The sequence below is a fragment of the Sorex fumeus genome, unplaced genomic scaffold (genome assembly GCF_029834395.1).
Source record: "Sorex fumeus unplaced genomic scaffold, SorFum_2.1 ptg000072l, whole genome shotgun sequence".
NCBI classification, from domain to species: domain Eukaryota; kingdom Metazoa; phylum Chordata; class Mammalia; order Eulipotyphla; family Soricidae; genus Sorex; species Sorex fumeus.
This window is the reverse complement of record NW_026606129.1, coordinates 45,536,913-45,548,934: the sequence shown is the minus strand read 5'-3', so window position 1 is coordinate 45,548,934 and position 12,022 is coordinate 45,536,913. Positions and strand designations below refer to the sequence as shown.

General features: G+C 40.3%; 1 protein-coding gene across 1 annotated transcript in view; it reads right to left on the bottom strand.

The window, feature by feature from the left end:
• ABHD5 (abhydrolase domain containing 5, lysophosphatidic acid acyltransferase) overlaps nucleotides 1–11,582 on the bottom strand; it is a 34,875-nt gene extending 23,293 nt beyond the window's left edge. The window contains exon 1 of the mRNA XM_056129532.1: nucleotides 11,426–11,582. Within this exon, the coding sequence (XP_055985507.1) occupies nucleotides 11,426–11,472 (47 nt within the window). The 5' untranslated portion in view covers nucleotides 11,473–11,582. The remainder of the gene's footprint in view (nucleotides 1–11,425) is intronic.
• Between the last annotated feature and the right edge of the window lie 440 nt (nucleotides 11,583–12,022).

Genomic DNA, 12,022 nt, shown 5'->3' with positions numbered 1-12,022 from the left:
ATTGTTTTGAATTTTTTCTAATTATTAAAGTAACATTTGTTTCAAACATTATATAGGCTTCAGGAGCACAGTATTATAATTTGACTGCCACGAAGAAGGCAGATTCTAGTACCATCCACTACCAGCATAAACTGATTCTCTCTACCTTTTTTTGTCTCCCCTTCACCCACTTTGGGCCTCTGGTTATTCTAATCATAGAGTTTACTTTTTTGTTTTGTTTGGTTTGGTTATTCTTTTTATCATCCCCATATGAGTTAAATAATACATATTTTCCACTTAGCCTATCACTAAGCTTTTCACTTAGCATATCACCTTCTAGGTCCATCATGTTGTTACCAATGGAAACTTTTATGTTTTTTATAGCTGAACAATATAATATTGTATATGCAAATATGTATATATACTCATATATATTCCCCATATGGTCTTTATCCATCCCTCATCAATGGGCATAATGGTTATTTCTATATCTTGGTTACTGAAAATAATAATCACTGGAGTGCACACATCACTTCAAAATAGTGCTTTAATATTCTCTGAGTAAATATCCAGAAATGTTCTCACCAACACATCTAAATTTCTTTTCTTTTTTATAAAAGCCATTTTCACAAGTTTGAGATATTTCATTGTGGTTTTGATTTACATTTTCTTAATAAGTGATGGGCTGGAGCAATAGCACAGCAGGTCCGGCATTTGTCTTGCACACAGCCAACCCGACCGGACCAGGTTTGATCCCTCCGCTCTTCTTGGAAAGCCCAGCAAGCTATGGAGAGTATCTCTCCCGCACAAAGTATCTCTCCAGTAAAGCCTGGCAAGTTATCTGTGACATATTCGATATGCCAACCACAGTAACAACAAGTCTCACAATGGAGACGTTACTGGGCCTGCTCGAGCAAATCGATGAACAGTGGGAGGACAGTGACAGTGCTAACAAGTGATAAAGAACATTATTTTTGTATGCCTGTTGATCATATGTACATATCGCTTCTTTGAAAAAAGTCTATTCAGAACTTCTGCCCATTTTTTTCTTATTTTATTGGGGGACGGGGGAGACAGGGATCCCAAACAGTGCTCTGGGGGCACTTTTGAAAATGTTCAGACTAGCTATGCATCAGCAATGCGATTCTGCTTGGGTCCAGCAGGGCAGGGCTAGTGGGGCACACTCAGAGGATTTCACAGTACTAGAGATTGAACTTCAAGTCTCCACAGAGTAAGCATGTGTGCCAGCCCTTTGAGCTGTCTTCCAGGCACTAAGCCATTTATTAATTGAGTTGTTTGTGTGCTATTGTGTGTACCTTTGGTGACCATTATTCTTTGGGGTTAACATTACAAAATGTAAAACAAGAAATTCCTAGGTAAAATGTGTGGATAAACTGGAAGTGGCCCCCAAGCTCTCCAAGCACCTCTTAGGAATCTCTCAGCCCCTCACCCCACACTGCTCCTTCTCATCAAATGCAGAAACATTCAATACACAGTGGTTGATAACAATTGATGATAATAAGTGATTCAATAACAATTATGTGACATTAAAACAAGAGCTTTAAATTAAGGTTCAGAAGGAATTCAAAGATCGAAATTAACAAGAATTATAATTTTGTATCACTCCTTGTCTCAAAGGTAAGGCTACTACTAGCTCTCTAGTTATGTATTTCCCGCCCCTTTACTTCCTGATCCTAAGTATATTTGGAACATAGTCCTCTTCTTTTCATGCTTCATTATAACTCTTATATCAAACATTTTGCTGATATAACCATATAATTATTAGATTATACTCAAGATTTTATTCCCAGTTTTATGTTAGGTGCCTCTAAAAATAATCAAGAATAGGTCCGAGTCGGGAAATGTGCTAAGTTTTGGATGGATGCAAGTCTCCAACTTTCCTAAGCTTTGTGGGTTCATTTTATTAATATATAGTTCTCTCCCATGTAGAATTTCCCTCGGGATTACACTTAACAGGCATGCAAAAAATAATATCTGCTAAACTCACAATCCACAGAATTGTCAGTTTAAGTGATCCTCATTTCATAGATGTGAAAACTGAGGTCCAAAAATGTTAAACCAGCTCCAAAAAGCATAGAGCTAGCAAAAGAAATTAAGCAGAGAAATGAGATCATTTTTGAGTGCTTTCAAAGATCATTTTCTCAGGTGACTACCTTCCTTTAAATATCTGAAGAATTATTATGTTATTGTCTATACTGTAAAGTTACAGTCCTTAAACCCGCATAGGTATTTATTTTATAATCCATTCATAGCTTACCCTGTCCCCATCTTATCTTTTATACATAGCACTTTTCTTAACTCCTCAAACTTCATACTACTTTATGCTTCCATAACTTTACAAAGCTCTTCCCTTTGCCCAGAATGTCTTGCCTCACTTATTCTGAGATACTGTTCCTAATTTTGATGCCAAGGGCAGAGGTCATTAATCACTCCTCTTGCCCTTGTTACACATACAGTTACTACTGCTATGATTAATTTGCTTGCAAATCTATCTATCCTTCTGCAATGTGAGCACAGTGAATGCAAAACACATGCTAAAAGCCACTCTATACTGCCAATGCCAACACACTAACTAGTTGGAACCTTGATAATTATGGACTGAAGATCTCTGTCATAAAACACACCATAAGTGAATGAAAGATGGTAGATGACACTCATTTCTATAGGGAGAGAACACATTGAGTACTAATTATGCTTTAACAGAAACTAGGAGATAGGATTTGGGTAGGACAAGGGACTGAATACCCCAAACAAGTGGATGAGTATCAATACAAAGGAGTGAATCAAGAAAAGTATAATAAACAGTACAAACAATATGGGAAGGCTAACAGAAGTATAGTAACCCATTTTTTTCATATAAATGTACACTATAAAGTCATAAGCATATTATGCTCTTCTGTGCTAATAAACCTTCTTGTCTATATTTTTATACATAAGAATTTACCCATATGTTCAACAACATTATATATGTCTATATGTATCTATGTATGTATGTGTAGGTATACAAACACAAAAAGAAAGTACTAAAGTACAGTACAATAAAGATAGGGTAGGGGTGATGGCAGAGCAATAGGACAGTGAGGAAGGCTCTTGCCTTGTACATGTCAGGCCAGGGTTGTCTCTTGGTACCACATATGGTCCCCCAAGCACCAGGACTGATCTCTAAGCACAGAGCCAGGAGTAAGCCCTGAGCATCATCAGGTGCGGCCCCAAAAAAAACTAGTAAAATTTTTTGAAGGTATGTTACATCAGGTGTTTAAAGGATACAGTTATACTGTGGTGACTATGACTAGCACATGAAAAAATGAATGTGGAAACAATGGTACACAAGAGTCTGAATTATAATGAAGCTCTATTATAATGTTCTTTACTGTCAGTCATTGACAGGATACGATGACAAGGCCTTTAGGCATTCCTCATAAACATTACACACAGCTTATTATTGAAGTGTAAGCATAACAAAATAAGTCATTAATATAAGTCAACTTGTAAATAAACGAACCTACTTATGAATTACCAAAAAAAAAAAAAACCAATTCAAGACTTCAGCAATAAATTTTACAACTGTCAAAAAAGGCAACAAGCAATTAAAAGAATCTTAAAGTGTTAAGGGTTAATAAAAAAAATCAAACTATTATTGTGCTGAAACTCTTTTGTCCTTGACCAGAAACGATCGTTGAGATCTATGTTTGGCTACAAAAATATGAACTAGTACCAATAGGAGTTTCTGACAACTCAATCTCATTACTTTTCTTAAACAAATATCCCTCAAATCATAGCAAGCTCTTTGCCAGAGAGAATCAGAGGTCAGTACAAAAAAAGAAAATTAAAGTGAAATGAACTATAATCTACTATTGCTCCAAATGACATCACAGAATGTTGGAGCAAAGAAAACATGAATGCAATCTTTCAGTTGTTGATTTCTTTTTTTTTTTTGGATGCATTCAAAGTAATTCAGTTTCTAATTATCTACAGTTTATACACTATATATTGGAAAAAATGTTTATAGCAGCCTGAATTATACCAATCTCTTACTACAAAAAATCAGCTTTCAAAGGACACGGCTTTCTTGTGCATGCTTTTACACTTCCTAGTGTTGAGCTTATTAACTCAAAGAAAAGAAGCAAAATCACATCTTTATGTTTTCAAATCTAGGTATTAAAATTAGAGTTCAACCACAAGAGTCCCTAACACTCTTCACGTTTTCACAACCGGCTTTTTCATCAAAGTAGGAACTTTTTAGAAAAAGTTCTTCTAAAGTATATTTAAACTAAAAAATAACATTCATCAAGGCACAATAAAATACTTTATTCTCACCCTAAAATAAACTATAGAATTCACTTTTCTAAGCTCAGATATATGTTCAATTTTAATCAGATGATAAAGTATTTTAGAGAAACTAGCTTCTACTCCTTCCTTAGAAATATTTGACAGGATTGAATGCTATAGTTAATAAGTATACTTAATAAGTTCAAAAGTAAATATTTCTAAGGAGTGAAAAGCAGGGGTCTATTATTTCCACCTTTTAATTGATTATCCATTATTCAAGAATACGCACACAGATTTGCCACCTCTATTGCTTCAACTCTGAAATTTATCTTACTTAATGGTGGGTCATGACCCAATATGAGATTATGTAGCACAATGTGGAAGTCAAGAAATTTTGTTATGAAATAAAAATACATTATTTATTTTCAGAAAATATTTCATTTGTATATTTATCTTATGTACCTGAGGCTGTGTAAAAATGTCTGGGCAGGACCACAGAGATGGTACAGCAGTAAGGGTTGATCCTGACCTCGGTTTGATCCTTAGCACTACATCTGGTACCCCAGGCCCTGCCAGGAGTGATTCTTGAGCACAGAGCTAGGAGTTAAGGTCTGGGTACAACTGGGTGAGGTCCACACCCCTGACCCCCAAATTTCTAGGGCAAAAACCAAGAGTGAATGGGAAAAGTTTAATACATTAATGCTGGCACTCACTACAGGTGGCTCATACTTGAAGAATATGGTTAAAGTGACACAAACTGCAGTGTGGGCATCAATGTGTTAAGCAGCCCTGCTCCAACACAATGATCCAACCACATCTCAGTCTTGAGAATAAATCAATATCATTACAGGGGTCTATGAACATTCCACAAGACTTCCTATGTGTTATGCTATTCTGCTATTATGCTATTCTGCATTTCTAGGCTTAATAAATGGAATACTGGAACTGAAGACATGAAAAATCAAGGCCATAAAACTGATGCTGAGCAGATATATAGTCCATTCTTCTATTCTTCTGAGATTACAAAATCCAGAGTAAAAATTAAATTCATGTGATCTAGCTGAAAAACTGAAAACAAGATTGTCCCTTCACAACTTTGGAAAATAAACAGAAAAGTAAAACTTGATTTCTTTCTTTTATTTTAGCAGATAATTAACCCCATCTCTGTAATTGAGGTGTTAACTTCAGAAATACCAATCAAAAATATAAACAAAAGCCATTCACCATAGGGGTTGTATTTACCTATGACAACACAAAGGCATACTAATACGCACAAAAGGTTTTCTATAGAACACTGTTGAGCAAAGGCTTTACCAACAATATTACGTATTAGTGTACCAAATTAAAGAAATTTTACCACTATCCCAGAGTCAGGGATTTTTTGTTTTTTGTTTTTTTTTTCCCAGTCACACCCAGTGGTGCTCAGGGTTTACTCCTGGCTCTGGCAGTGTTCAGAGGGCCTTTGAGTGGTGCTGTATTCAAACATAGGTCAGCAACATGAAAAGCAAGCATCTTCCACAGTGTACTATCTCTCCAACCCAAGGAAATAATCTTTTTAGTAAGAAGACTTCTAAGACAAGTTGTAAGACTACATTAGAAGTGACAATTTAATGAAAGCCAAATATGATGTACTTAGTATATTATTAAATTAAGAATTTGATTTTTAAGAATCTGGAGCTTGGGTTTTTTGTTTGTTTGTTAAGGTATCATTGACATTGTCATTATATCCTATGGCATCAACATTTAAGTTTTCTGACATTTCTGTTTTGTTCTCTAAGACATCTGACTATCTATAGCATTACTAAATCTAAATTGCACAATCTATAAATATTGTGAAACCGTGAAAAAGGTTTCAAAGTATTCTGAAGAAAATATACAGAAGTCTGGCCAATTTCCACATACTGTTGGCCACTTTAAAAAAAATTCTAATTAGGTTATAAGTAAAGAGGATTTCATTTTATATTACAATTTTGCTTCAAATGGTATCCATTCCTATACTAGTATTATTGAGTGAAAATTTTTGTTTATTAATGCTCTCTATACACTACTCTAAGCACAGTATCATATCCCACTGAGAAAAACTATGAAGTTTTGGCTCTTATAATTATTCAAATGTATTGAAAGTGTGATTATACACATTCCTCTGAAACAATTCCTCAACCAGCCAATGACTAAAAATTTCCAAAATAGAAATTATAACATTTGGGTAGTCTTTTTTTCTTGGGAACTAAAATTCTATGCTTAGAAGGACATTTTAAAAACTATGCCTCATACAACCACAATCTTAGCGACTAAAATGTCATTTAATTTTAAATAAATGATATTTAAATGATCTAAATTACCACTAACCATTAGATTAAATGACAACACAGACATTCTAAAACACTTAACACAATAATTAGCATTCTTTTTAACTTTTCTTTTAAATTTCTAACCTGTAATTTTAAAAGTCACAGAGTTTGAGAATCAGTGTTGTAAATTTAATGTGCTGGTAATATTTTTCCTCATTGTTCCCTGCATTCCCTCAGAGAGTAAATAAATGATTCTGAGTCAAACATAACATCACTGAACATAAAGAAGTTACATGATGAATTAGATTTACATAGTTTAACAAATCCAAGTGATATTTCATGTGAATTCTACAAAAAAGAAAATCATCCAATAGTTATAAAACCCTTGGTTTCAAATTGAGTAATACTTTTTAATAAAATCATTGTTCACTGCAATTTTTAAGATTCATAATCAAGAGTGGGAAATTTTAGAACCACAAGATTTGACTAAAAGAATCTGACAATGTATCTGAACAGTTATTATGACAAGCGATCAAACCTTTAAAGACTCATGGATATCTGTCACTGGGAAAATTATTATCCAGTATTGTTTTTATTAAGATTAAGTAAGATATCTGTAGGGCCTTAGAACCTTGTTGAGTTCTTTGTCACAGGACTGAAATCTATATTTGCTCATCTTTGATTAGAATTTTGGAGAATAGGTAAAAGAGTAAAGCATGGGTTGGCACATATAAGGTCAATAAATAAAATCTTATTCCTAACATACTCATAAAAATTTAAGTTTATGATCCCAATTATCCTCTTAGTCAAATGCAAACTCTAAATTCCTTATGAATTTATCTCCTGATACTTGAATAACAGGATGAAAAAAATTAGACACACACTGTAACATGAATAATACACTTAGGAGTTTTTTTTACATTAATGTGATAGCATACACTTATGACGAACTCAATAAAGTTTTGAATTCAATAAACTTTTATTAAAGCCCTCCTTTTGGTTTGTAAAACTCTTCATTAAGGTATATGTGTAAACCTTAACCTTCTAAAGTCCTATTACACCCTAACAGATATTTGATTAATGCAAAAGCTTTATCCTCAATGAGATGGCAAAACAAACAACTATACTACAATAGTGTAAATACGTAAGTGTAAATGCCATAAAGCAAGTTGAAAATACCACAGGACTTTCAAAAAGAGAGATCCTATTCTGTTCTGTGTCGGAGGAAATCAAGCTAGGGGAAACAGAAGTGAACAAGGAACATATAGGGAACAATAAAGATACAGTTTGGCCAGTGCCCAGTGCACAGAGAGAAAATAAGCCTCCAAAGATAGACAAGAAACATGTTCCCTGCAAAGGACTTTGAAGTTAGGATGAGGTCATATAATAAGGTCACTGTGTGTGGCTATGCTACAAATCAGAGGGTACTTGTGGATATAAAAGTAACTAGTGACATCAACTATATTGGGATCTGGCTGTGTTAGGAACACCTTCAATAATATGGAAGAGGGCTCAGGGACTGGATCAGGTGGCTCTTAGTGGCAGTGGGAATGGAAAGTTGATAACTGATAAAGGGGTAAAAAGATCCTGATCATGGTACATTTGAGAAACTTGGCACACAACATTTGACACACTGTTAAAAACATCACTCAAGTGATACTGAATATGCAGAAAGATTTTAGGCCTATCCACACACATTAAGTTTAAGAAGTAAGGGGCGGGGGAAGAAAGGAAAGGAAGGAAAGGTAAAATTATGAAGAAAAGGAAAAAAGAAAAGAGCCTAACAATAAAGTGACTATAAATTTCAAGTAACATAAGAAGCAAAATATCCTAAGAGCTTCCTGTTAAAAGAGTTTTGACGGTCATGTTGTTGACTGCTTAAATATGAAAAACTTGACCCTCCAGCACAACATAAATAAATAAACAAGACATAGATTACAGTGTCAAAAACTGAGAATGATTTAAGAAAAACACCGAGAATAGTAAAAGTCCAACGAAAGTACAAAGTGGAGTTCTCTGATTTTTGTCAAGTGGCAAAGGTTTAGAAAGAAGAGATGGAAAAACAGGGAGGACTTATACCAGTATTTAAGGTTATGATAGAGAAATTCACTTTCTTCTCTGTAAGACAGAACTAGACAAATTCTAAAGTAAACACAGTAGGGTAATGGGAACCCCACAGAGGCCGAAAGGTGGAAAAATATCTCCCTTAGACCACTTATGATTCTCATGGTATAGTGGTAGGGTGTTTGCCTTGCGCGCAGCCAGTCCGGTCCAGCCGGATTCGATTCCTCTGCCCCTCCGCCCTCTTTGAGAGCCTGGCAAGCTACTGAGAGTATCTTGCCCGCACAGCAAAGCCTGGCAAGCTGCCCGTGATGTATTCAACATGCCAAACACAGTAACAACAAGTCTCAAAATGGAGACGTTACTGGGCCCTCTAGAACAAATCGATGAACAACGGGAGGACAGTGTAAAAACTTACTCTCCTGGCTGATTTCAAGCTGTCAACAATTGGCAAAATCCCTGGAAAATTACAACAGCTTGCCCATAAAAGCTAATTCAAATATACAACCACAAACCACCAATTTTTTTTTTTTTGGAGGCTACACTCAGTGGTTTTCAGGAGTTACTCCTGGCTCTGAGTTCAGGGATCACTCCTGGAGGGCTCTGGGGATCATATGGGATGCCATGGATCGCATTCAGGTCAGCCACATCCCAGGCAAACATCCTACCACTGTACTATTGCTTTAGCCTCTGAAAACGACCTATTTTATGGAGTACTCTGCAATACACCTTTCCTTTTAAACTGAACTGATACTTTTCTCTCAGACAACCTTACAGCAGTTCAGAGATGCCATTCTTACTACATTCAACTTTTTCAACTGTATTGCACCGAAGAGGGATGATGTTGAAAGCCAAATGGTTCCCAAGCATGCCTATCCTCTTCATTAGGAAACAAACAAAATAAGGAAAAAACAAAATCCACGTGTTCCCAAAAACTTTCCAGTGACTTTTAATCATGCTTTTGTTGTGAATCTCATCTCTCCATCTAAGCCTAAAATGACTTATGAATTGGGAACTTAATTCAAGACTTATATTTTCCCATAATTTACTTGGTTCTAAGGTTTTTTTGAGTAAACTATGTGCTACTGTAAGGTCTAAATAATGAAGAGTCAGTACAGAAAGCAAAGGCACCTAACTTCGCACGAGTCCCCATCCCAAAGCAAAAATTAGAATAAAACTCTTCAGATTAAATCCAGATACCTTTAGTGGGTGGAGGCAGGAGGTGCCAATCTGGTCTAGCCACTCACTGGCAGGAGTCAACAGTTCTCCTTTGCTGTTCCAGCTGATAAATGGGAAGAGTAATACCTAGTACACAGGGTCAACCTTACTTTCAATCCCAGTATTTTTAGGAAGTAAATACCCAGAAAGAGCAGGTAGCACTTGCTACAGTTCAAAAGGCTACACAAATCTGGGCGCGAGATGCTGCTCAAGTTTACTGTCAGCAGTCCAAGGAAGCTCACCTTCGTCCTGGAACTTGATCCAAATTCCTTTCACAGCTGGGCCCTGGAACCTCAGAGCGCCACAACAAGAAGGACACCAAAAAAGCAAACACCTAACAAGAGTCCCCGAAAGGAGCCACAAAGTTTGTGACAAATGAGCTGGGAATACACTGCCCCGAGATTATTATAACTTCTGCATCTCACTTCCTGTTAAGAAGTCCATCAACAAGACACTCATTTCATCATAGGAAAATAAAAACAAAAGGGCAAAATCTGGTGTCTAATTATTTCACAACGCGTCCTGTCCTGTCCTGTCTGGCAGGCATCTTTTCAAGCAACCCTGTCTTCCGGTGGGGCTCGGTAGCATCTTCCAACACTGCGGTGAGCAAGTCAGCGACAGCCCGAGAGAGGCAGTAAACCTGGACAGGTTAAGAAGCCCGGTGCAGGTGTACTTTCCAACGACCAGCCTTCGGAACTACGGCATGTTCGCGGCGATTTTCATCCCTCCCTCCCGCCCCCACTTTTAACCAACCAACTGGACTAGAGACACTTGCAAACAGTCACAGCAGGCGTGTCTATCTGTCTGTCTCTCTCTCTTTCCCTCCCCCCCCCCCCCGCCCTTATAAAGAACTACGGAATGTTCCCGGCAATTTTCATTTCTTTTTCCCCACTTTTAACCAACCAAATGGACTAGGGACACTTACACACACACACACACACACACACTCTCCACAGCCCTTGTCCGGGGAACCCCAGAATCCCCTGTCAGCAAAGGAAGGTCTTGTGAAAATAAAATAAAAATGAAACCAGGCACGTCTCAGAGCGCCCTGAGGTTGGGGGCGACCTCCTCGCCCACCGGCGCGAGGCGCCCCCTCCTCAGAGCCGGCTTCCAGGGCTGACTCGGGGCTCGGCGGCGGCCGGCTGGGGGCGAGGCAAGCGCCGCCCCCTTTCTCCGGCCTCCGGGACCGGGTCTCCCCCGGCTGCACTTTCCTTCCCCGCCCGGCGCCGGACGGGCCGCGGCAGCCCCGCTCCGAAGGGACCCGGGGTGGGGGGGGGGCCGAGCGCGCTGAGCCGCGACTCGCAGCCGGGCTCGGGAACCGCGGGGCTGCGCGGGCCGCGGGGGCCGAACCGAGGTCGCGGACTGGACAGCTCCCTCCCCCCGGTCATGTACCCCCTACTCCCGCCGGGTGCGGGTGTCGCGTCACCCCGAGCCCCTCGGCGGCGACCGGGGTCAGAGCGGAGCCGGCGCTTCTCCTCCGGCCGCCGGGCTGCGAGTCCTCCCTCGGAGCGCTCCGCCCGGCCCGGAGCCGGCCCCGCGCCCGCAGCTCGCGCCCGCGCCCCCCACGCCGCCCCGGCCACACTCACCTCTCGCAGGTGTCGGCGGGATCCACCTTCTCCTCCTCCGCCGCCATGGCCGTCGTGCCGGCGCGAAAGCCGGAGGCCGCCTCCGAGCCGGCTGACAGGCCGACTGGACTGTCCCGGGCCGCCGCCGCCTCCCTTAAGGCCGCCGCCGCCGGCGCTGGCGTCGCTCGCTCACCCAATCGCACCGCCCGGCGGCGCCGCCACGCGCCTGCGCGAAGCCGACCGGCCGGCCCCGCCCCCCTCGGCCCCGCCGCGCCGGCCGCGCTGCGCACGCGTCGCCTCGCGCGGGTGGGTCAGGTGAGGAGCTGGTGAGGTCTTGGCTCATTTGCATAAGGATTCTGCACTGGCATCCGCGGCTGCGGTGGACGGTCAGGTGCCGAGCCTGGGCACGTCCCCGAGGCGTGGGTGCGCGACTTTGCTCTGGAAGAGCGGAGAAGCTCTACGATAGAGGCGGTAATGACCTCAGGTGGCCGAGGGAGCCGGCGACTCCTGGGACCCTTCAGTCAATCAATAATCGCTGACGCGTTGGGCAGTAGTGATGACCCGTGGCCGCCCCTCCCTCACCCCGCACTGTGCGTGGCGACTCAGTGTTTGGGTATC